This window comes from Rhinoraja longicauda, chromosome 28, assembly GCF_053455715.1.
Source record: "Rhinoraja longicauda isolate Sanriku21f chromosome 28, sRhiLon1.1, whole genome shotgun sequence".
Taxonomy (NCBI): Eukaryota; Metazoa; Chordata; class Chondrichthyes; order Rajiformes; family Arhynchobatidae; genus Rhinoraja; species Rhinoraja longicauda.
This window is the reverse complement of record NC_135980.1, coordinates 11,436,392-11,462,980: the sequence shown is the minus strand read 5'-3', so window position 1 is coordinate 11,462,980 and position 26,589 is coordinate 11,436,392. Positions and strand designations below refer to the sequence as shown.

The 26,589-nt window shown below is 42.4% G+C and overlaps 1 protein-coding gene across 2 annotated transcripts; it reads right to left on the bottom strand.

Moving 5' to 3' along the window:
- Positions 1-891: 891 nt before the first annotated feature.
- On the bottom strand, positions 892-25,926 carry LOC144607257 (signal-transducing adaptor protein 1-like). 2 transcript variants are annotated; one of them, XM_078423978.1, is made up of 8 exons: positions 14,650-14,761; positions 12,501-12,557; positions 10,549-10,730; positions 9,724-9,855; positions 7,994-8,063; positions 6,568-6,670; positions 2,344-2,436; positions 892-1,011 (listed from the first exon to the last, which is right to left on the bottom strand). In XM_078423978.1, the coding sequence occupies exons 1-7, from the start codon at positions 14,734-14,736 to the stop codon at positions 2,372-2,374; spliced, it is 696 nt and encodes a 231-aa protein (XP_078280104.1). In that variant the 5' UTR covers positions 14,737-14,761; the 3' UTR covers positions 892-1,011; positions 2,344-2,371. The 2 variants fall into 2 exon arrangements, with proteins under 2 accessions (XP_078280104.1, XP_078280103.1); XM_078423977.1 differs by lacking the exons at positions 892-1,011; positions 2,344-2,436; positions 6,568-6,670 and adding exons at positions 15,333-15,404; positions 25,789-25,926 and having other exon boundaries at positions 7,883-8,063; positions 14,650-14,766.
- Positions 25,927-26,589: the final 663 nt, after the last annotated feature.

The following is a 26,589-nucleotide window of genomic DNA, read 5'->3' as shown; positions in this document are numbered from 1 at the left end:
GTTCCCTAATCTGGGCTGCCTGTGCCACAACCACGCGGTCCAAGAGCTGGACCTGCTTTTTGTAGCAGGTCAGCCAGACCGCCTTTTCCACAGATTTCTTGTGGGCTTTACTGGCCGTCCACCGGATCGCTGCATCCAGTGGGCGCTTGTCATCTAATAAAACACACATCCATTGCTTGGTGATATTCACCTTGCTAAACACATAGTCCGCAATGCGCTCGTCCATTACATCCCTAGTTTTAAAATCCTTTTCTGGTACACTATCATCCTGCTGCCAGCATCCCTTCGTAGTCGCCATTATCTGTAAGGGGTTTCTGCGCCGAGCTTTCGCCCGACCTAAGGTCCCCATGCCTTGCTCTGATCCCTTGACCAGGCCGTGCACACTGGTTCCCCGTGAATGGTTCGACCCACTCACCCCTTACGGTTCTAGACACTGGACTTCGGTGCAGGAGCTCTTATAGTGCAGAAAAATTCAACCAGACCAGATTTGAAAACCAGGGTTTAAATGAAAAGGCTTTTATTCAGCGCTTGGGATTATTGTCCACGAATACTTATACATTGCTATATGACATACCTATTAAACACGTACCGAATCACACGAATACATAACTATGAATTATTAAACACACACAGTTCCACAGGACATATACCCGAATACCTTTTTACTTATGAATTCTTAAACACACAGTTCTACAAGACATATACACGACTGTAAGATGGGGAACGTACGACGCATCGCAACATTGACCAACACATATTTCAATACACACCCAACGTTTATTAACAACCACCCTCCCCTCTACACTAAACTATGTCCAGGATATGTAGGATTTGGAGTACATGCTCACCATGGGGCTATTACTGGGGTTACTGGCTGTTCGTTTTGCAGTATTTCTTCTCGAGTTGCGTGCCTGTTCCTCTCTCTTGCATCTGTTCTTCTTGCCTGTCGTTTCTTCCTCCTGTATTCGTTTGACTTCCTTCTGACTCTCTTCTTGACTTCAGTTGACTTAACTATTTCACCCAAAAGTAGTGGTCAGTTATACTATTTCTGACCCGTCCTATCTCCCGCCAGATCTTGGAATCTCTTTGTTCAAAAAGATATGTATGAGTTTTCTTCTGATCTGCGCTTATGTTCGGGGATACCGGGGATGGCCAGACGGTGTTAATTGGTATTTCGTTGTGAGGTGATGTGTGTTAACTGGTTTCCTATCACCTACCAGGTAGTTTTCTATGGGCTATTGTGCCCCCTCACCGAGATGGACTGTTTAGGTCGGCTTGGGGCATTGTGAGTATGCTGATGTCAGCGCCCCAGTGTCTGGACTCCGACCCGGTTTCGTAGGTTTCTGCATGGCCAATACCCATCCTTTGTCCTGGCCGTGGCTTTGCAGAAACCTAGAGACTGGGTTGTAAGGTTTTTACTTTTTGTGGCTGGTCACGAGGTCCTGCGGCCATTTTAGGACCCACGGATTGTGACATCCTTTGTTAATCTGACCGCAGCCTTTCTCCGCTATCAGTCCCAGTCTCTCGTTTAAAATGTCCAAACTGCAGCTCTTTGGTTTGGTGTTGCTTTCCAAATGAGGGAAAACTTCTCAAATCTTACATTAGTAGACATAGCTGAGATTGCTGACGTTCGTATCCATTCGATCAAGAAGACACAGCACCATACAAGGTCCAAGGACCAAAGGTTAATTGTATAAATCAACACAGTATCTGTATAATTAATTTTTGGACTTTGCTCTAATCACACAAATATTCTTGTCACCAATCATCAGTAGAATACAATTGGAAAGAAGGAATAATTATCAGATTTCTGCACTGACAGGAGGTGGGTTTGCTATTTTAGGCCGGCCTGTCCCAGACCGGAAATGTTCACTGTTTCTCGTTCCAAATTAGGTCTTTCGGCCCATCAAGTCTACTCTGCCATTCAATCACGGCTAATCTATTTCTCCCTCCTAACCCCATTCTCCTGCCTTCTCCCCATAACCCCTGATACTAATCAAGAATCTGTCTATCTCTGCCTCAAAAATATCCATTGACATGGCCTCCACAGCCCTCTGTGGCAAAGAATTCCACAGATTCACCACCCTCTGACTAAAGAAATTCCTCCTCATCTTCCTAAAGGAATATCCTTTAATTCTGAGGCTATGAGCTTTAGTCCTAGACTCCCACTGGTGGAAACATCCTCTCCACATCCACTCTATCCAAGCCTTTCTCTATTCTGTAAGTTTCAAGGAAGTCCCCTCTCATCCTTTTAAACTCCAGCGAGTACAGGCCCAGTTGCCGTCTTCTCAGAGGCAACACTGACCCATTATCAAAATAAACTAGTACAACTATTATGCTCACCTGGCTGAAGCAATGTCTTAGTTGCTGATCATGTGTGTGTGTCCAGCTTCCGATGAATCAGTTCTCCACTTTCAGCATCTTCCTCCACAATAACTAAAAGGTAAGAGTAATGGAAATGAACACCAAAAAGCAGCTTTTAAGTGTTGTTTTATGCACAGTGAGCACATGAAGCATCTCAGTGTTACCAAGCTGGTCCCCAACTTGAATGCCCCTTTTCGACAGTAGGAAGTTTGGAAAAGATAGGGAAGCAAGCAATTGTAATCTAAACAAATACAATTAGATCAGCTGCCAGTTTACATGCAGTCAATTGAAAGTAAAATCACACTGTTTGTAAAGCTAATGGCCGATTTGATCAGTATTTTGTCAGTCAAGATTAAAGTCACCTCCCTTCTCACAAAGAAAAAAGCTAAAGGGAATAAAATATAGATAAAGATTAAAAGAAATGCACACACTCCATCATAAAGGTGCTCAACTCCGAAACCTCATATTCCTGGGCGTGCATATCTCTGAAGATCTGTCCTGGACCTAGTACATTGATGCCTTCCTAAAGGAAGTCCATCAACAGCTCTACTTCCTTAGAAGATTGAGGAGATTTGGCACGTCGACAAATACTCTCTAGAACTTCTAAAGGTGGATAGGGGAGAACATATTAACTGCTTGCATCACAGCCTGGTTCAGCAACTCGAATGCTCAGGCACAAAGAAGATTGCAAAAAGTAGCGAATACCGTCCAGTCTATCAGGGGTACTGACCTCCCGACATCAAAGAAATCTGCAGGAACCACTGCCTCAAAAAGGCAGCCAGCATCATTAGGACCCACGTCATGTTGGCCACGCTTTCACTTTACTCTTACCATGGGGAAGAAGGTACAGGAGCCCGAAAACGAATGCCTGTGTTTTGTTGCAGCTTCTTCCCAAACAACCATCAGGCTGTTAAACATAACAACCTCCAACTCAGCTCTGAACTACATAGACATGGGGGAACCATTTTGTCTTTGCGCTATTATTGCTTGTTATATACTGAACTTTGTTTTTATCGTGTTTACAGAGTATTATATTTACATATCTCTTGTGCTGCTGCAAATAAAAGTTCCATTGTTCCGTTTCAGGACACATGACAATAAAACACTCTTGACAATGAATATATCCTTTGCCGGTATTAGTTGAGGGAGGGGAGTTAACAGCAAACCAAGAACACTCCTTTCTCTTCAAAAATATCCACCTAAAGTGTCTGCCTTGGATTATCAGACGAATATTCTAAACTCCATGGTTACCAAAAGCAGCAACCTGAACACTCCAAAATGTTGCACGCCCGCATTCCCTCTGTCCTACTTTGTATAGTCAGTCCAAGTCAACTGCAGTGGGATCGCAAGTTGTTTTGTACTACTGTGCTGCGAGCTAAATAACTCAACTCATTATTGTGTGCATTTACAGGGTTGTGAAAGAAAGCAGATACATTTCACCAAATGTTTATAAGGGTACAGTAATTTTGAGCGTTAACACCACAAGGTACCACTATCACTTAGTTAAATACTAGTCAATACAGGCATGCCCTTAATTATAACTTGTTCATACTACTCAAAAACAAACATCGAGAAGTCAGATGACCCAAAATCCAATATTTGCAGCAATATTTTCTAGAAATATTGAGGGGATCTTATCGAAACATATAAGATTATTAAGGGGTTGGACACGTTAGAGGCAGGAAACATGTTCCCAATGTTGGGAGTCCAGAACCAGGGGCCACAGTTTAAGAATAAGGGGTAGGCCATTTAGAACGGAGATGAGGAAAAACTTTTGCACTCAGAGAGTTGTAAATCTGTGGAATTCTCTGCCTCAGAAGGCAGTGGAGGCCAATTCTCTGAATTAATTCAAGAGAGAGTTAGATAGAGCTCTTAAGAATAACAGAGTTAGGGGGTATGGGGAGAAGGCAGGAACGGGGTACTGATTGAGAATGATCAGCCATGATCACATTGAATGGTGGTGCTGGCTCGAAGGGCCAAATGGCCTCCTCCTGCACCTATTGTCTATTGTCTATGAATACAAAGGAGGAGCAGGACTCTGACCTCAAACCTGGTCTGCCACTTAATAAGCTTGTGAGATGCAAATGTGAGTGCTCACAATCACGATGCCAGAGACAAAGTCGTGGAAACAAGAAATGTTTATATACGAGTCTGCAGAGCCAGGTGCCTCTCCAAACCGAGACACACCGAGTCAAAGACAGTGCCTTCTCTTTATACAATACAACTTCGTTGAATCTCCCTCCCCTTTGCTGAATCCCCCTCCCCTTCGGGCTCCTTCCAATCAGAGCGCTGAGGTGCACAATCTTCTGTACCGCCCCGGGTACCCCCCAGATCATACATTGCATGTGCATGGTAATTAGCAGTTTCCCGATCAGGGGCGTATTTGCAATATTAATTTACCTCTTTGAGCAAGCGCAGTAGTTATCCATATGACCCATAGTTATCCTCATGACCCATTTCAACCCTTTCCTGCCGCTTAGACACTCTCTTAAATTTACGGCTGTTTGTACAGCCTGTCTCTGTCCCTGTACCACATTATCAGTGCCCTAACGAACTCGGTGGTAGTCTAATCACCCTGTCCCCGACGGGGTGGTAGTTTAATCATCCTGTCCCTGACGGTTTAATCGTCCTGTCCCTGGTGGTTTAATCATCCTGTTTCTCACAATCCACCCTTTTTCTTTTGCTACGCATTCCCTGATTAAACCCCATTTTCAAACTCCTTTGTCTCCAACTGATGTAGCATTCTCCTCATTTCCCTACTCTGGGAATCCAGAACCTCCCCTGGTCGCATGATCATGATTTTCTGCACCTCCCCTCTTGTCCCCATTGGCATTGCTACAGCCTGCATCCGACTTATGCTCCTAGTTATAAGCTCCCTAAGACAAGGTATACAACAGGGGATAAAGATCAGCCCAGCCAGTGCACATAAGATCACCTGTGTCACCGTTCTCCACCATGATCCTCCCAGGAGGGAATCCCACCATCCAATGCCCATAATTGAGTTCCACTTTTGTACCGGAACATGCGCCAATTTCCGGATTCCTTCGTTAAGTTCTGTTATACTGTTATATGTCCATTACTGCCTGTCCGTTATTGTCAATATTCAGGCAACAATTAGAGAGGTTGAATTTCCCACATACCCCTCCTTCTTCGGCTAGGAGGTAGACCAGGGCCAATCGATTTTGGTATATTGCTGTTCTCATCTGCGTTTGCTGTTTTGCCAACATCTTTAGTGCGGCAGCCGTCCGATTAGTGATCACCTCCAATACAGCCTGTAAGCGTAATATTTGGTTTAGCATGTACACTGGGGTACGATATCCCCAGGAACCATCCTGAGCCCAGGTGGCTTGCCCATAATATGAAATGATTCGGGCCGGAGGCCACTCATCATCCTCCCAGGTTCCTATCTCCAACTCTCTTTTTCCCCTTTGTAGGTCATCAAACACTGGGGTGCCCAGCATTCGTCCTCCCCTGGCTGGCAACAAAAAGAATCCCGGCTGCACTAACCCAATAAAACACGTTCCACTCCATTTTCCCGGAAGTATTGAGTAGGCCTTATGTCCACAGATCCAGAGTAATCCCTCTGAAGCAGGTCCACTGACCGTGTCACTCTCCCAGAGGTCCCGTAAAACTGGTAACCCCTGATATGGGTTGTTCCCTGTGCAGTTCCAGACTCGGCTTTCGTTGCACGTCTTATCTCTGACTGGGGCGATGTTTGTACAATTCTCCCAGTCCTGTCCCTGGTGGTTTAATCATCCTGTTTCTCACAAGATGGTGGTTGATCTGATTGCAACCTCCATTTCCGCATCGGCACCTATTCCCAATGTTCTTTTGTACTCCTTGTTCTTCAGAAATGTATCTATTTCCTCCTTAAAAATATTTAAAGACTCCGCCCCCATGGCTCTTGGAGGAAGAGACTTTCAAAGACATTAGGGCCTCTGCCAGAATAAAAAAAGTTGTCTCATTTCTATCTTAAATGGGCACCCGCCTTGATGTCAAAGGGTGACCCCTAGTTCTAGATTCTCCCAATAGATTTCCTCCCTGCATCCACTGTCAGGAATTTAAAGAGGGAATAGTTCATACAGGGGGGGGAAAGAAAGAGACTTTCCTCCTTTGGCACGCCAATTTTGAATCCTAGTCAATCAAATGAATTGTTGTAAAAATAACCAATACATCCATTAAGAATTAAAGGCCAAAACATACTCAGATTGATTTCATAGTCCGTAGGTATTTCCAAAGGCTTCAGCACTCCATTGGTTTGTTGAATAAAATATTCGACGATCTCCTGTCTACTGTTGCACAAAACCTGGAAAATACCAGAACACAATTTGCATGATTGGTACAGTTGCAGTTTGCAGTACATTGTCACAAAGAGGTTTTGCATGTTATGATGTTGGATTTATATTGTAAGTTACATTACATTGTAAATGGCATCAGGAAGGTCACAAGCAGATATGGTTTAAGACAAGGGTGCAAACCCACATAGAAAACAAGTATAATTTTTATTTTCCCTCATGAACAGCTCCTCGTCAGGTAAAGCCTGAAATTTAAAAGTCTCACCTACGTTTTCAAATCCCAACATATTTCTGTAATCTAACCCAGCCCCACAACCTTCCAAGATGCTTGCATTATTCCAATTCTGGGCTCCAAATCATGCCAACATTTCTTAATCGTTTCCTTAGAGGCCCTTGCCTGCAGCTGACAAGACCATAAGCTCGAAAATTCACTCCGGAGCCTTACAAGTTCCCTCTTGTGTTTAATAACTGCCCGATAACTAATTTGCTCATCTGCCCAAATATATTATCATGTGGCTCAGTACCAAGGTTTTCTAATGGTACTGAGCAGCTTGGCAGGTTTGCAATATAGTAGATTGCACAAATGTTCATTAGATATTGTTCACAATTTTAGAATGAAACAATGACGAATCACTTCATTTCTTCATTACACTGATATATTATGTGTGCATTGCAAAATCCATGAGCTCTGGGGAGTGAAATCAGAAGGCATTACCTGTGATGGAGGGTAGGATGGTGGAGATGCAAGAAAGTATTTTTATTTGGCCATTGGGAAGGTTGAGAGTGACATAGAGACAATGTGGGCAAAACTAGCACACACCCAGACTTTACTGTGATGGATTCAAGGATCAACACTGGGCCAGAATTGGTCAACAATACATAGTGAACTTGAACAAAAATTACAAAAAACAAAGTTACTTTAACCAATGTTTCTGCTCTATGGATGGCTGTCTTCCTGGGCATAATTCCACAAGTTATTATTTTCTGACAGCTCGGTACTTATTCTCAGAGAGAGATTCTATGTGCCGTATCGCAAGGTTACTCAGCCAAAGAGTGTTGTAGAATCTCCAAATCCCAATTTACCCAACCTGCAGATCATATTTTACTGGATGACAAATATGGCATTAAAGTGCCAGGTGACATGTTGTTCTTTTGTATTGCTGGTATTTTAAGGCCAAATGTAACATTGCTACTGCTGCCCTCATTTCAATCTGCAAACCCAGTCATCCTTCTGCTCTTTGATTCAGAACTATTTTGGAAGTCTCATCATCAGCTGAATCATATGGGCTCAAAATGGTGGCACGAAGATAGTAATTATTTAAAAGCTTACTTACGCCTTCATCAATGTCAATGATGTAACCACTGTCAACACATCGTATCCGGTAGTGCTTTACAATTGTCCCGCTGAAATGTAACACATTTATTAAATGGTATTTCTAACATTCTTTGACCATTATCCAATGTTCCCATTACATCGCTTGCAATGCTAATTAATATTTACTCAATTCCTTAACTCCCTCAGGTTTCCTTTCCCTTTGCAGTTATAAAATCCAGAAAGCCCAGGCTTGACATTATCTAATCGTTTGGTTTAACCTTTGATGAGTGCACAATTAAAATATTCATGGAATTGTTGCCTCCAGTATGTGGAATATTTGAAGTTTCCTTCAGTAGAGATGGTGAATAACATCATTTCCAATTTCACAATGTAAAAGCAGTTGTGGCAGGTTTCATGTGTAAGAAGGAACAGCAGATGCTGGTTTACACCAAAGATAGATATGAAATGCTAGAGTAACTCAGCGAGTCAGGCGGCATCTCTGGTAAAAAGGAATAGGTAGCGCTTTGGGTCGAGACCCTTCTTTTCATGTTGGAAAGGGTTCAGTTACATTCTTTAGGTACATGAAGCAGGTGTTCACATTAGGGTTGAATAAGTACCCAATGCCCTCTTGAGCTCTGTAAAGGTAAGCCACGTAATTTGCTTGCCTGACAGCAGACTCATGAAACAGACAAGCTATTTCAAGCTCCATCGTGGGAGGATATTATCATGTGGACAGAGGAAAAGATTCAAAGATGTTCCCAAAGCCCCCTTGAAAAATACAACATGCCCACTTATTCCCTGGTTCACAATTGTTCATTATGGAGGGATAGCATTTAAGACTGGGATCAGTTAAGAACCTCGTGCATCAGAAGCTGTTGTAGGAGCGCAGGGTCTCACAAACCACACACCAACCCACCCCTATCACATGTACAGTAAATTCCAAGGGACTCACATTGGCCTCATTCACAACAGAACCCACACAATCAAAACAGGAAACAAATCATCCACGGGACTGGCTTGACAGTAAGAAAACAAAATAAAGGGAACAAGAAAACTAGAACCTTGGTTTAGTTTAGAGATACAATGTGGAAACAGGCTCTTCAGCCCACTGAGTCTGTGTCGAATAGTGATCACCCTTACACCACTACTTGAAGTGTGGGAGGAAACCGGAGCAGTTTAAGGATAAGGGGGAAGTCTTTTAGGACTGAGATGAGAAAGTTTTTTTTCACACAGAGAGTGGTGAATCTGTGGAATTCTCTGCCACAGAAGGTAGTTGAGGCCAGTTCATTGGCTATATTTAAGAGGGAGTTAGATGTGGCCCTTGTGGCTAAAGGGATCAGGGGGTATGGAGAGAAGGCAGGTATGGGATACTGAGTTGGATGATCAGCCATGATCATATTGAATGGCGGTGCAGGCTCGAAGGGGCGAATGGCCTACTCCTGCACCTATTTTCTATGTTTCTATGTTTCTATCTGGAGGAAACCCAAAGGGAGAACATACAAACTCCGTATAGACAGCACCTGTAGTAAACATCAAACCCGGGTCCCTGGGGCTGCGTCACCCTAGTTGTTACACATGTTAATTGGTTTGTAGTTTGGAGCTGCTTATGGGGTATTATGCAGAAAATAGTTATCCTTTTTCTCCACACAACCTAGAAAGTGTTAACTGGTTGTTAACATACAACTGGTTGCAATTTGCTTTGGGTGGCCAGAGGATGCATTGATGCACTGATCATAATTCCTTCCTTACTTGTTGAATGCTTGTCGTGTTGAAACGGATAGGTCCCGGTCATCACTGCTGGGTCTCATTAACAGATTTCCAAATTCTATGTTTTTCGCCAGCAGGGACTCAGCTTCCATCCTTGTGACTTTATAGAAACAGCTGGAAGAAATGGAGACAAAAAAAATAGTTAAAAAGGATAACGTTCAACTAAACATGAAAGTATTCTCTTGACTAAAGGTTGATGATTAACATTTAATGCCTCTATAACCACTACCTTAGTCAATGTAGAGGAGTTAACTTTTTCATAACAAGTAGGCCCAATACTGCCATTAAACAGAAGCCCAGAAGATTTTCGTACAAATACTTTGGAAGCACAATGCAATCTTGGGCTTCAAGTCCAGATAATCGAATTATGATGACAATCCCCAATTAGTCTAAACTAACATTCTCATCTTTGTGTCACACTATCATTGAACTCACCAAGATCAACTATTAGCTTTTGCAGATCAAACTAAAGGGGCACCATGGTTGAGCTGACAAGGACAGAATGCTGCTGATTTACATTGCTTTCCTTTGACGTATATAGGAGAATATAATGTTGGACTGGGATTCAATATTCTTCTTACAAGAGCATGCACAAGGTACATACTTGAAAACCGCTGAGGTGAGTGATTGAGCAAAGAGCAAAGAGCATGAAGGGAATCACAGGGCAGAAAGAAGTGAACATAGCAGAAGACGACGTAACAAACAAAAATGAGATGGACATGCAACGGGCTCAGAAGAAATTCATCCCTCCTTTCACCTTGCTCAACATCAACTAATCCCACTTCCTCTCAACACCTAGAAAGGCACCTGAGACGGACGTTTTCCACATCATCGTAGTTTTTTTGGACAAGCTCTGGAGTTGTTGATTGTACTGGTGGCAGGGGTGGTGGAGAGGACGTCAACTTTCGCCGTCGCTTTATCTCCTGTTCAAGTACCTCCCGAAGTCTCCAAATCTGTCCAGGGAGGAGAATCAGGTTGGGAATCTCAAGCTATATAAAGAAAATTGTACAAGACATTGGTTAGGCCACATTTGTTGTACACGACATTGGTGAGGGCACATTTAGAGCAATGTGCTCAGTTTTGGTCATTATGTGAAGCTGGAAAGGGTGCAGATAAGATTTACGAGGATGTTGCCAGGACTCGAGGGCCTGAGCTATAAGGAGAGGTTGAACGGGCTAGGGCTTCAGTCCATGGAGTGCAGGAGGACAGGTATGTAGGTTAATTGGCTGGGTAAATGTTTTAAAAAAATTGTCCCTAGTGGGTGTAGGATAGTGTTAATGTACGGGGATCACTGGGCGGCACGGACTTGGAGGGCCGAAAAGGCCTGTTTCCGGCTGTATGTATATGATATGATATGATATGATATGATAAGAGGCGATCTTGGAGGTGTACAATAAGAAAATAACTGGAGATGCTGGTACAAATCAAAGGTATTTCTTCTCTCCCGAGATGCTGCCTGACCTGCTGAGTTACTCCAGCATTTTGTGAATAAATACCTTGGAGGTGTACAATATCATGAGAGAAATAGATAGGGTATATGCACAGACTGCTTTACCCAGAATAGGGGAAATCAAGAACCAGAAGACAAAGGTTTGAGGTGAGGGGGGGAAAGATTTAATATGATCCTGGGGGCAACTTTTTAAAAAAAACATAAACAGTGGTAGGTATATGGAACGAGCTGCCGGTGGGGATAGTTGAGGCAGGTACTATCGCAATGTTTAAGAAACATTTAGACAGGTACACGGATAGGAAAGGTTGAGAGGGATAGGGGCCAAACACAGGCAGGTAGGACTTGGGACAGGTAGATGAGGCATGTTGGTCGGTGACGGCAAGTTGGGCAAAGGGGCCTGTTTCCATACTGTATGACTCCAATACACACCACAACATTCAGAACAAAACAACATGCTCAGTCACAACAGTTTAATGAATTGTATTTCCTTATTTAGAAATCTTACTGCAATTTAAACATTCAAGTTTAGAGCAAAGTGGGGGGGGGTTGCATTACTCCTGTGACATTTATTACAGATTGATTGAATGTATTATTTCATTTCAAAATGGCCGATCTCATGAGGAGAAATGGTCTGGAACTTTAAAAAATCCATACAATTGTTCACAGTTGCCAACCACCAAGATCAAGTCGAGGTAATTAAATCGTCCCTTTAGTTAAAGAAAATTATTAGCATCTCTTCCATAACACTTTGAAAAGTGACATTCATATTCCCAGTTGAAGAAACAAGAAAGAAAACAAAATAAAATCTTTCTTCTGATTCCCGATGAATAAAATAATCACATTTTGCTTGTTCCATTTACACCCACTGACGTAATATTCAGTCAGTGTATCAAGCCAAACTAAGTATTCATGTGGAGCAGGGAGAGGATCACCACAAAAGGGATTTCAGAATGGAAGATCTATCCTACAACATTTTCATTGGGAATTTCTTTAATCAGAAGGAATTCATTGCCGCAGAAGGCTGTGGAAGCCAAGTCAATGGATATTTTTAAGGCTGAGATAGATAGATAGATTCTTGATTAGTACAGGTGTCAGGGGTTATGAGAAGCCAGGATAATGGGGTTAGGAGGGAGAGATACATCAGCCATGATTGAATGGTGGAGTAAAATTAATGGGCCGAATGGCCTAATTCTGCTCCTATCACTTATGAACATAAATTGTGCACCTGATTGGATAGAGCAATGTTTTTTTTCACCATTTATCTAAGATAACTAAAGCAAACAGTGAAGTGGCAATGGAACTGACTTACCTTTGTAACTGTGTGAATGAAGCTTTTCCATTGCTCTTGGCTCTCCAAACTATCTGCCTGTGGAGAAAAAAAAACACAAACTTAAATAACTCCCATTTCTGTTTGCATGTTTTCTCCATTACGAGATGGATTTCGTAGCTTGTTTCCAAATGTCGATTGCCCAGTTTCCAATGTCAAGAAAATCTTCCTCAAAGCACCTGAGCAGTTGTTCAAGGAAATGGCACCAGAGATTCCGCTACCTCCTCAGCCCGTTTTGACTTAGTGGGGTATATAGCACTCTGCAGTACTCTACTCTGCTGCAAATTTTGAAAAGATAAAAGAAATCGTCAATTGTTTTGAAGAAGAAGAATCTGCTGCAGTCAGGATCATCAGTGAAATCATGCCGAAAATGTTCCTCCACTGTCATCTTGTGTTTATTGCTTCCAATTTTGCAAACTTCCCACAAGCTACCACTTCCATTGAGAAACGTGGCGACACATTAGTGAATAACTTGCAGGTTTTCAACAAAGTAACTGACAATATTCATAAGGTTCCTGGCGATGTAGGTAAAGACATACAAGGAAAATGTGAGAGAATGATTTTAGGTAACAAAGATCTTGAAGAAATATAAAACATAGCTAAAGTTCTCAAAGGTAGTTGTTATGCACAAGATATCAACATGAATATAGAGCTGTAGTTTGTTTCGGGTATGCACCAGTGACCTCAGCTGGGGTAGAAAGAGGTTTTTCACAACTGAAGCATATTATGTCTGACAGACGGCATCATTTAACACAATAGACAATAGGTGCAGGAGTAGGCCATTCGGCCCTTCGAGCCAGGTAATTTGAAAAAAATGCTAGTAATTATGTGCAACCAGGCAATTTGATCATTTAATGTAGTGTACCTTTATATTATAATTTTTAACCATATTTTGGTGGTGGAAATACATGCCTTTTTTTTGTCAGTAAATGCCTTTATCGTGCCTTTTTTGTAATTTATTATGCCGATTTGCCTGCCTATTTCAGAGATTTTTAGCATCTAAACATCCTGGCTCTTATGACAGTTAAATTATTCCCAATATCATCTCAAGGAAACTTCTGTCTGAATCCACTGAAACAGTCGGGACACAATATTAAATTCAACAATTTCACATAACCAGCATTTCTTGTTTGTGTCAGAACTGGTTAGATCTGATCAAAGATCATCCACCAGTAACATTAGTTTTTCCCTCCACAGAAACTGCTCGATTTGTTGAATATTTCAGGCAACCAAGTTCTGTATTTATTTAGTGGTTCTAACATTTGATTTTTCTCTAAGCTGCTCTTATTCAGTCTGAAGAAGGGTCTCTACCCGAAACATTACCTATTCCTTCTCTCCCGAGATGCTGCCTGACCCGCTGAGTTACTCCAGCATTTTGTGTCTACCTTATTCATATCCATCTACTTACACATCCACCACGCAGGTCAGCTGTGATACCAAGCATTCAGTATCTTCCCTCAGATGCACTATCAATGCTTGTATCACTTGGACAAACATATTCTCCACCCTTTCTTCTCTTTCAGAACTGGAAAAGGTGACAAAACATGCACTTTAAAGCACTTCACCTGGATGGACTATTTGGGAGCCTGGATGACTCCCAGCTCAGGAGTAAGGAGTAGGTAGGAAAGTTAGAGGGCGTATGCCGCATCTCCTATAGTAACACACAAAAGTGCCGTGAGAGGGAACAATAGGTAGTCATGGAATTGTGAACAAAGGACCAGTTGAGGGAATGGTTACTTTGGGAATTAACCTTTGTTTCCCTCAATCCTACACCCTCTTTAATAGACAATAGACAATAGGTGCAGGAGGCGGCCATTCGGCCCTTTGAGCCACACCGCCATTCAATGTGATCATGGCTGATCATTCACAATCAGTACCCCGTTCCTGCCTTCTCCCCATACCCCCTGACTCCGCTATCCTTAAGAGCTCTATCTAGCTCTCTCTTGAATGCATTCAGAGAATTGGCCTCCACTGCCTTCTGAGGCAGAGAATTCCACAGATTCACAACTCTCTGACTTAAAAGTTTTTCCTCATCTCTGTTCTAAAAGATTCCGTTCATACTAAGATTCACTTAGTATGTAAGCCATGAGGGCCAAAAGCATCTCAACTCAACACAAGGACAAAATGTTACCTTTAACTTTATGTCTCCAGATTTCAGCTTCAATATCAAGATGTGTTGTAGGTTATTAGGATAGATTTCATCATCTTCCACAGACATGAAGTCTTCAAGATTGATTTTCTCAATATACTGAAAAATACAGGTTCATAATATAAATGAATATGCATAGAAGGTTTAAACTTTTTTGCCTTTATTTTAATAAACGGGGAATAAAAGCACAAAGTAAAGTCCTTGCTTCCTGAAGAGTGGTGGCAGGGTGGTGCAGCAGTGGAGTAAAAGTGTATATCAAGCAAATAGGAAAGAAATAGAATTTAGCTTTCCTGGTTTTGGTTTAATAATTGTTTTCAGATGGTTGCTTCAGGGTTAATAGGAAGTTCCAGAATTGAAGGAGCTGGCAGCCTCGGTGAGTGTTAATATTAAGAGGTAACAGAGTTCCAAGAATGTAAATACATTTCAGCATGGCAAAGAAATACAAGAAAATTATTCCTGAATCGGGCCATTTAGTGCAAGATACTCCTCCATTTTGGCAAAACCATACAAACTACTTACTTTCTCCCCCCCCTACTATCTCCCACCTACCTCACTCACTCTGGCCACAAGAGTAAATAAAATCAAACCATGCAATAAGTTGTTTACTGAGGCTTCTACAAAATGGATGACGTGGGGTACTTGGTTACAGAAACACAGTGACATACCATTGGATCCCTGCTGGTCACCTGGAAGAATAATTCGTTCCCTCTGAGCACCGTCCAATATCTCTTGTATTTCTGCCAAAAGAAATTGCACATTAAGTGAGGAAATACAATCATCACATTATTTTCTCTCTTTCAGTTCCTCCCCCATTTCACCCTCCCCAGAACTCTTGGTCCTTCTGGCTGGTAAACAAGTGGTTTGGATCACTAGCATCGCCATGGAGACTGAATGGAATTCTCTGTTTGATCGAGTCTGTTGCTGTAACACAGGAAACCTCCCCCCCCCCCCCCCCACCCCACCCCTCCATCTTAAAGCTGCCAGGCCCGTCAGAATGGTTCACAACACGCAAACCTACGAGTAGTTGTACATGATAGTTCCTAAGGAACCTCGCATGACAGAAAGTCACATTATATTGGACAGGCTATAGTTGCCTTCAAAGTACCGATTTAAACAAGATCTCCCCATCACGATATAACCAGCGCGGCCCGCATAATGTAAATACTGTTCCTAATCCATCATCCATCGTGGGCAGTTCAGTGGCGCAGTGGTAGAGTTGTTGCCTTACAGCGCCAGAGACTAGAGTTCAATCCTGTCTGCACGGAATTTGTACATTCTCCCTGTGACTGCATGGGTTTTCCCCAGATGCTCTGGTTTCCTCCCACACTCCAAAGATGTACAGGTTTGTGGGTTAATTAGTAGGAAAAAAATTGTCAGTTTTCCTAGTGTATAGGGTAGTGCTAGTGTACGGGATGATCGCTAGACTGCGTGAACTCGGTGGGCCGAAGGGCCTGTTTCCATGCAGTATCTCTAAACCGAACTGGATTTGGATTAAGGAAGCCTGCGTTATAGCACAACTCTTTGTTTTGTCGGCTTGCCAGAAACACGAGTGAATAAATGAAAAAGATATTCCTTCCTGTACAATTACATCATCAGTCTTATAAATGAATCACCAGTGACTGTATTAGGGCCAATGCAAATGTCACACATGATCCCAAGCAGATAAACCAGCTCTATAATGTTTCAGCCATTGAGTTAATGATTCCTACTCAGTTACATTTTGCAACACAACAAATCAACCTCTTCTAGAATCTGGCAGATTGATCAAAACACAGTGAGGTTTATTTTTCAATTGCCATTTCCAATCGTGAGGATTAATTTGTTACTGATTACCGCTGAATTTGCATTTGGTCATAAATAGGTTAATCTGCTTGTAATTTGAACCCAATGCAAATGTTATGGCTGTGTTAGTAAATAATATTCACTCTTGCATGGCAAAAATCAATTGTATTAAGCTGGATTATTTTTCCTGGATACCTTGGCAGTGGCAATTTGCAACAGAAGGAGTTGGAAAAGAGGAATATATAAAATGGAGATTAAAGAATGTATAAAATGGAGATTAAAGAAGGAGTATCGGAAAATTCCATTGGCTGCATTATCTTGTCCCATAGCATGACTTGGATGCTGGAATGATTCTATTTGGCTTGCAGGAGGGGGAGTGGAGTTATACGTTTTATGCATCTTCTACCATAAGATATTCCACTCTGCTTCTAACTGGTGTCAGAGGGGAAAATCTGCACCAAAAAGATAAAGATTACTCCCTCCAAATTCAAACCCCAACATGATCTCCCAAAGCCAGTAATCCAGCGAGGGGTTAAAGACATTGGATGCGCCTCTGGTACTTGACGTTCACTGCCAAGAATTATTATAAATTTCTTAACCTTCAAGCTTAGTACTCCACCACCCCGACCTGTACCAGTGTGTGTGAGGTTTTAAAAGGCTGATAAGATTTCACATGCAGGAAGTAAACACTCAAAAATATGTTTTGATCCAACTCCAATTCCACCCATGGGAAATATTTACGACCCATTGCTGAGCAATTTATGCCATTATGCAGGTTGAAGGGGCAGAATTTGGATCAGGTGACAGGGGGACTTTGGCCTTTTCCTTTATGATCATCGCTTGTCGAGACTGCGAAATTGACAATATTTAATCTAATCATGACCAATCATTCTTCAGAGGTTAAAGCACAATACATTCCCCAGTAGATCGTCAGAAAGACGATCTTAACAATAGGTAGGCATTTGGGGGCCGCACTTAATGTTCATCTGTGAATGACTAAACGAGGTCGTCTGTGAGCCACAGCACAATATGGCCACAGTATTAGACACAGGGAAGGCTAGGAGATAAGATTGCATCCTAGCTGTGGCACTGAAGACCTGCAGTCCAGAATTCGCTGTGCCACAAGCCACACTGACCAAGCAGAGTTGCATCACTGGCATCTACCCAACAAAGATGTAAATAATTACTGCCCATCCAGTCTCCTCAGTCATCACCAAAGTGGTGGAAGCCATTATCAACAGTGGTTTCAAGCAGCACTTGCTGAAGAAATAACCTCCTCACTAATGCTTGGTTTATAATTTTTCAGAATGACTATGTTCTAGACAGTAATCCAAATATGGACCACTGAATTGTAGAACTAGGAGGATGACAAAAGTATTTGACGGGATATGACATCAAGGGATCCTGGTAAAACTGAGGTGAGTGGGCAGTAAAAAGGGAAACCAATTTAAAAACTGGAGTCATGAATCAGAAAAAGAAAGATGGTGTGGTTGATTGATCAATTGAGCTGATTGATTGGTTGAAAGATACAGCATGGAAGCAGGCCCTTCGGCCCACTAAGTCCATGCCGACCATCGATCGCCCATTCGCACTAGTTCTCCCACTTTGGCATCCACGCTAGGGGAAAATAAAGAGGCCAATTAACCTCCAAACCTGCAGATCTTTGGGATGTGGAAGGAAATCAGAGCATCCAGAGGAAACCCACACAGTCACAGGGAGAATATGTAACCTCCATACGCTCCCGAGGTCAGGATCGAACCAGGTCTCTGGCACTGTGAGGCATCAGCTCTACCTGCTGCACCACCCCAATGATAGTCAATGATCATTCATCCCTGCAATGGGCTTCCTCAATTTGGAGTCCAAAGCCCAATTATCATCAGCTGCTTCATCGATGATCTTCCTCCCGCTATCATGTCAGAAGTGGGGATGTTCCCTCATGATTGTACAATGTTTACTTCCACTTGCAACTCAGCAAAAGGAGCAATCTATACCCAACTTGCAGCAAAACCCAGGGGGCATTCAGGCTTGGCCAACAAGTGGCCAGTTACATCCACACCACTAAAATGCCAGGTGATAAAACCAACTCCTACAAGTGAGAATCTAACTACTCGCCTCACCTCACTACGATCAATCAGTCCGCATCATCGATATCTTGAGGGCCACCGCTGACCCCCAAACTCAACTGGACCAACTAAATGAACATGGTGCTGGCTACAAAATTGGCAGCCTGTGGCAACTGACACCCCAAGGCCCACACCAGCATTTCCCCAAGACACTAATGTCAGGAGTGTGATGAAACACTCTCTACTTACCATCACCAGTATACCTAGACTGCAACGTGTACATCTACAAAGTGCACTGCAGTTGTTAAGCCTGGCTACCCCGACTGCACCTCCCAAACTTGTGACCTCCACCAGTTAGAAATACATTGGCACTAGGTGGATGGAAACACAACTATCTGCATGTTCCCCCGCAAGTATTTCCTCATTTGGAAATATTGCTGGTCTTTTGTCACCACCAGGTGTAAATACTGGAACTCCCAACCCAACTTGCTATGGAGGTGCTCTCCCCAGAAGAACTGCAGTGGTTCAAGAAAGCAGCACACCACTGCATTCTGTAGGACATTTAGCGATGAGGAAGAACAGTGGGTCTGGCTGACAACACCAAATCCAGAAAAAGAATGGGTTTTTTTTTTAAAGTAGTTTTTCCAGTCCATCCACCAGCACCAACTGACATGAAACCACGTTAATTAAAGGGAGATTTATCAAGTTAAGCATCACACACACAAAGCCATAGCTTGTCAGACAATGACTTGCAGATTCCATGCAGAGATAAGAAAAAAAAATCACCTTTCCTAATATAACTCCATGACCAAAAATGTTGGAAATGCCCAGCATTATCTTTCACTGTAGGCAAAGACACGCACACAGACAGACACACTCCTCTCTGTTATTTTGATCAACGGAGTTGAAATGTTAATGTTCTTGCTTTCACAACAGACACTTCCTATCCAGCTGAGCGTTCCAACAATTTTATTTTATTCCTGATTTTCAGCATCAGAGTACTGTGCTATGTTTCATCATGTGACCACTGATGGCGAACTGTTCACTGCAAACTTGCATTAATTTTTGTTTACGTGTCTAAGTCTGCATTAGGTGCTGGTGGGTTCAAATCCAGCAAGGCTGGATGCATAGGAACTCTCCCTGTACATTGGCCTTCAACATGCCTCGGGTCTAATCTCATAACTGCTCCAACGAGACATTTCTCTCAAACCAGCCTTCCTGTTCCACAGAGTAAAGTTGTAAATGCTGCATCAGTTGTTAATACAGTGCTCAAGAGATGCCTTTATACTATTCACGGGTCACCTCTGAACCTAATGGAGACCATTTCAAAATCAAGTTGTGCGTGACCTTTCTGTCCAGCACAGAGCAAAATAATTACTAACTTATGGGACGGCATGGTGGCGCAGCGACAGAGTTGCTGTCTTACAGACGCAGGGACCTGGGTTTGATTCTGACTATGGGTGCTGTCTGTACGGAGTTTGTACGTTCTCCCAGTGACCGCGTGGGTTTTCTCCAAGTGCTCCTGTTTCCTCCCAACTCTAAAGACGCACAGTTTTGTAGGTTAATTGGCTTCAGCAAAATTGTAAATTGTAAAAGCAGGATAGTGCTAGTGTGCGGGGACCCAGTGAGCTGAAGGGCCTGCTTCCGATCTGTATCTATAAACTAAACTTATCAGTTCAGTCTGAAATGAATTCAGATTCCAGTGATGAAAGGCTAGTTTCTAGCATACTGGGACATTCAAAGGATCGGAGGAAAGAAAGGATAGGATTAAAAAAACATCTGCCATCTAAATGCAAATTGTTGTTTTGTATGTTGACATGGACAGACATGTTATGGGAGTATATGTGCGATGTGTCAACGTATTATTCACATTGGCATCAGGAAGCAAGGTGCACTTACAGTAACTGAGTTGTTCCAATACTGCAAATATTCTCACTTCTGGCCAAATGCCAGGTTATGTCAAGAATCACGTCAATCCAGATAATTTTTACAGCACTTCTTCAAAATGATAAACAAGGAACCTTAGATGAGATTGATTTTTTGATTCCTGAAGGTTACGAGGAAGGAGATTAAAAATATTTGGAAAAAAATGAGAAATGGGGAATTTCATATAGACCTCAAAAGTTAAAATCAATAAGGAAAAAAAAAAATCGACACAGTATTTTGACAAGACTGCTTCACTATTGTACAGTAATGGCACCAGGGTATTTTTTTAACAAGAATGTAATCCTTCCTTTGCAGAAGTGGGGTGGGGTGATAGTCAGGAAGTTATGTGCACTTTGTCCAAAATCCTACTGTCCACCTTGTTTCTCAGTCAGAAAGTATTGGTTTTGGTCATAGTCAAGGTGATTCAGACTGACATTCTGTTGCTGTGCCAAGGGAGCACTTCAAAAAACTAGAATCACCCAAGATGTTGGAAAACTGAGGTTATCTAGATTTGTGAGAAGAATACTTATTCTTAGTAATATTTTGGGTCCTTTGGATTCATATCCTTCTATTGAAAACCATTTTCAATAGCATAGACAGGTCATCATCCTGGCATTTAATGACAAGTTCCTGTTATGCACTGACTATCCCTCAGTCAGGTGAAAGGTTATTAAAAAAAAAGCTGATCTTTAAATGTAGAATTAGTCTGCATGTTCCCTTTGCTAATTCTGGCAGTCTCCAACCCAAAATATTAAGTTTCTCTTCACACAGAAACTGACTGGCTGACTGACGAATGCTTGCAGCATTTTCTGTTTTTACTTGAAGTTTCTTGTGCGGCTTTAAATGTGCACTCTTGCCATGGGAGAGAAAAACAGACAAAAGTAGAGGTTTTTTTTGGAGGAGGAGGGTGCATCCTGTTAGAATTACAACAAAAGGGGAGACACATTGTGTTTTGTGGAAGTTTTCTCTGTCAATAGAAATCTAGCAGAACTGGAAAAAGAACTGGAACAATATAACCTCAAGAGCAATTATCAACCCCAAAGGAAGAATTCAAGCCTGGTTTAAAAACTCCTGCCCCAGTGCCATCTATCACCAAAATAAATTTGAAAAAAAATTAACTGGGGTTAAGTTCATTCCAGACCTGACTCAATTAAAATTTAATTGAGCCCGTGACCCAGGATTTTTGGCTTTTTACTCCCGAATTCTTGGTTTGCATTCAGATTGCAAAAACTACAACATTTATAACTCAAAACTAAAATCAGTACGCCAAGGCAAATCGAAAACTTAATCTTTTTTTTTTGCAATAAAATATTCCCAATCAATTTGTTTTAGTTTCTGACACATGTGTGGATTTACAGTAAAATAATGCAATGTAATTATAGCCTTGAACTAAACACTTTCATTGAAGCAACTCTGGTGACATGCCATTAATCTGGCACGTTACTTCTCTCCCTACACACCTGAAAGTGCTTGGAGCATTTTCGAATTTTACATCCCGATACTACTCACGTGTTTATATTACACACCTTAAATTCAATGACACATTAGTGTCAAATTCCCGAACTTCACAGGAAATAAAAACATGGAGTGTTAAAAATAAAGATGTTGAAAATACATGAACAGTCAAACTAGGTTAATGTGACATAGATTGATGAATCATATCTTTAATTTGCAACCTTTGTCGAATGAATTAATACCAGCCATTGGACCACAAGTTGGTTTTAGGTTCTTTGGGAAAGCATGCGAGGCAGAATTTTAATTACACTCCAACAACCATATGTAGGTAAATGCAGGAGGTCAGAACTGGTTATGGTCATGGTTTGGACACAAGCGATCATAAGTGATAGGAGTAGAATTAGGCCATTCGGCCCATCAAGTCTACTCCGCCATCCAATCATGGCTGATCTATCTCTCCTAACCCCATTCTCCTGCTTTCTCCCCATAATTATCAAGAGACATTTGGCACGAAATGGTGGAGTAACTCAGCGGGTCAGGCAGCATCTCAGGAGAGAAGGAATGGGTGACATTTCGGGTCGAGACCCTTCTTCAGACTGATGTTAGGAGGGCGGGACAAAGGAAGGATATAGGTGGAGACAGGAAGATAGAGGGAGATCTGGGAAGGAGGAGGGGAAGAGAGGGACAGAGGAACTATCTAAAGTTGGAGAAGTCGATGTTCATACCACTGGGCTGCAAGCTGCCCAGGCGAAATATGAGGTGCTGTTCCTCCAATTTTCGGTGGGCCTCACTATGGCACTGGAGGAGGCCCATGACAGAAAGGTCAGACAGGGAATGGGTGGGGGAGTTGAAGTGCTCGGCCACCGGGAGATCAGTTTGGCCAACGCGGACCGAGCGCGCAGGTGTTGAGCGAAGCGATCGCCGAGCCTGCGCTTGGTTTCGCCGATGTAAATAAGTTGACATCTAGAGCAGCGGATGCAATAGATGAGGTTGGAGGAGGTGCAGGTGAACCTCTGTCTCACCTGGAAAAACTGTTTGGGTCCTTGGATGGTGTTGAGGGGGGAGGTAAAGGGACAGGTGTTGCATCTCGTGCGAGATCATCACTTCGTGACTTCCATCCAAGATAACCATTTTGAAAAGAATAGAGATTGCCAATGCTTGGTCGATGGATCAAATTCCTGGGGTTCCTTCCAATCCCTCCAGACAATGGTAACCTCCAGGATATTGGGAATGGAGGGTTTGGTAATGGCAAGGTTCTTGAAGGCAAGGGGAAGGGAAGACCCGTATCATATTAGGGATCGTAATGTCTAAAAATAATGAGGTGCATTAAGCTGTCAGCCCTGGTCTGAAAATTATTCAAATCCTCTTTTGGGACCAGATGCTGACAAGGGCCACCTCATCAGTGGAGAAGGTATAAATGAAGCTGTCTACTGGAGTTACCAGGAAAGATCTGATTTTATACGGTAGAATAAGCCCTTTGTTGAAACTGCCCAAACTGGTTAAGCATAGGATGCTTCCAAAGAATTTCTGCAGTGATGCTAATGGTCTGTGTGGTGATCTATGCATCACAGGTAACTGCCCTCAGGCAAACCCAGTGCAGCAATCAGTCAACAACATGAAGCCCTCTCAAGTCATAGCCTATCCAAGAAATAAAGAAGATTAATTTAACTCAGCCAGTTATTGACCTGCTCTTCCTCAGAGTGATGGGGTGTGTAAGCAACATCATCAATAAACTGCACCAGCTCATCAATAATCTGGAAAATCATAACTATTGTTCTGTGCAATCATGTTAACCTCTGCCGTATGTATAAATGCCTGGTAACCAGTTAATATAATGGGCTGGATCATACTGATAGCCACCAGCTACTGCAGTGCACAAGTCAACCTGTGCTAGACTTCCATGTTTGCACTATGGAGTGCAGAACTCTTACTCTGTTACAGCATATATATATATCTTCTAACATTCTGCTATATATATATAAATATATAGCAGAATGTTAGAAGGTAACCTGTTAGACTCCTACACTGCTATTGTACTTAGTTTAGTTTCTTCAGCATGAAAACAGGCCCTTCAGCCCACCAACTCCGTGCCGACCAGTGATCGATCACCCGTACACTAGTTCTATCTGACGCACTAGGGACAATTTGCAGAAGCCAATTAACCTACAAACCCAGATGTCTTTGAAGTGTGGGAGGAAACTGGAGCACCAGGAGAAAATCCACACGGTCACAGGGAGAACATGAAAACTCCGTACAAACAGCACCCGAGGCAAGTATTGAACCTGGTTCTGTGGCGGTGTGAGGCTGCGGCTCTACTGGGTGTGCCACTTTGCACTGCCCCTCAGCTGGACATCATAGACAGAAACAGTAGTTCAGTTTAGTTTATTGTCACGTGTACTGAGGTACAGTGAAAAGCTTTTTTTGCGTGCTAACCAGCCAGCATAAATACAACACATGATAACAATATGATCATCCACAATGTACTTCCCTTTACCAACCAGAGAGTTCAGTTTGGACCATGGCGCGAATGTAATAAGTAACTGGAAATTCTTCCAAAATAAGGAGCATTGGCACAGGAAACCTAAATTTTGGGAGGATTATTGAGCCAGCAAAGAAAATAATTTCACAGGGCAGCAAAAGCAGCAAAGTTGCTGCCTTACAGCACCAGAGACCCAGGTTCGATCCTGACTGCAGGTACTGTCTGTAGGTAGGAAGTTTGTACATCCTCCCCGTGACCGCATGGATTTTCTCCAGATGCTCTGGTTTCTCCCCCCACCCCCCACTCCAAAGAAGTACAGGTTTGTAGGTTAATTCGCTTCTGTAAATTGTGCTTAGTGTGTCGGATTGTGCTAGTGTACAGGGTGATGGCTGGTCGACGCAGACTTGGTGGGCCAAAAGACCCGTTTCCACGCTGCATCTCAACGTCTAAAGGCGCAGGGGAAACATAACTGGAGATGGAACCAACATTGAAGTGGCAGAGAACCAGAGATCGACCGAAATGGGAGAGCAGGCATTTTTATTTAAAAAGTGCACAATACACAAATTTTAATAAAATTCAAAATAGAATGCTGTCACTGGAGATTGTCAACAATCGTGTTGTGTTGTAAAAATCAGAAATAAGGCAAAATGTAACGCACAGATACGAATGCAATATTTCAGTATTTAGTGCTGAAAACACAAGGATTGGCAAAGCACCAGGGGCGTTTGCCTTATTTTCTTTCTGAAATGTTGTGTTTATACATTTATCCCTGTTCCGATTAATTGCCCTTATTCCGCCCACCTATTTTTTCCTTTGTCGAACTTGTTAATTAATTGTTACTGTTCCTAACGATTCATTTATACCACTCCAATTTGCATCATTAGCAAATATAATTGTTGTGCATTGAATGTCTGAAACGGTGTCATTTACACAAATTATAAACATTAGAGCTTTCCTGAACAGAGCCCTGGGGCACACATTCAGTATTGATACAGCACTGCTGATCCAACCCTTTAGTTAATTATACCTATATATACCTGACCTGCTGAGTTACTCCAGCATTTTGTGAATAAATATAAATATATATAGTCGCCATACATTAAATGTTTTTCCATATAACAAATAAATAAACGATAAAAGTTGTTATATGTGTGTGTGTGTTTTTATATAAACAATAATAATGCAAAGTAAAAAATAATGTCCCCTCAAGTCTAGATGGTTCGGAGCCTATTTGGAGGTTGCAGTGTTTAATAAATAACCTGATGGTTGACATCAATAAGCTATCAACTACTAAACGAGAGGGCAACCGAGTTACAGGTAGACTTTCAAAAGCACCTGTCAGCATTTTAATATAAAATCTAACGTAAAAATTCATTGCAAAAACGACGACAGCGAAATTGTAAGAAAAGTACTTACCTGGCTTTTATTCTCCATCTTTTCTAAGAAGCCGTCATAGTAGTTCGGGACAAGGCAGGCGCTGGGCTTTGCTGGTCTCGTGGATGTCATACTGGTTGCGTTTGCAGGGAGCGGGCTATCTTCTCGAGTGACAGCTTGAGTGTGTTGCTCTCAGTGTCCTGCTCCAGGAAATGTGAAGGATATAAATGCTCATTGCAGTGCCCTGAGGGGCAAGGGAATGAATCAAGGTGGATCCCGCCCCCTCGCAGACAGCGATTGGATCTGGGGAACCTGTGCAGGTTGTTTCCAAATTCCTGAGTGTGTCTGTCCTCTGTTACCCGACAGCAGATGCACGTGAATAGTTCACAGCATTACGACATTGCCGAGTGGTTCTGGCGTGGAAGGAGGTCATTTGACCAATCTTGTCACGCTCAGGGAAATGGAAGTAATCCAAGATTCCGGCATCTGCAGTTCCTTGCCATCTAATATCCTTGTCCTTTCTCAATAGTCTTGCCCTTGCAAAAAAAAAGTCAAGTATTTATCCAGCTCCAGCTGCAAATGATTTTTTTTTTCTCTCCCCACTGACTCTGGCCTTGAGTCCACTCCCACCAGCCCGTTGCTATAGAATAAAGGATTTCTCCCTGCAATTTTGGTTATTTTACTAATCATCCTCATTCTGTTTTCTCCAGTTCTTTGCTCTTTGGTGAATGGAAATGATTTCTCTCTACGTATTCTGCCTCTGTCTGTTGTGATATTGAACACCTCCACCCGATTCCTTTAGTCCAAAGGAGAAACAGCCCCAGCTTCTTTGCTCCAACTAAA

What these genes read in the sequence shown, in the direction of transcription:
- LOC144607257 (XM_078423977.1), bottom strand. Translation starts at nt 25,878, where the DNA reads ATGACATCCACGAGACCAGCAAAGCCCAGCGCCTGCCTTGTCCCGAAC. An exon ending in CTGGAGACATAAAGTTAAAG is followed by an intron (nt 12,558 to 14,649) that starts GTAACATTTTGT and finishes TTTTCTCCACAG; the next exon opens with GCAGATAGTTTGGAGAGCCA. An exon ending in ACACGACAAGCATTCAACAA is followed by an intron (nt 8,064 to 9,723) that starts GTAAGGAAGGAA and finishes GTTACATTTCAG; the next exon opens with CGGGACAATTGTAAAGCACT.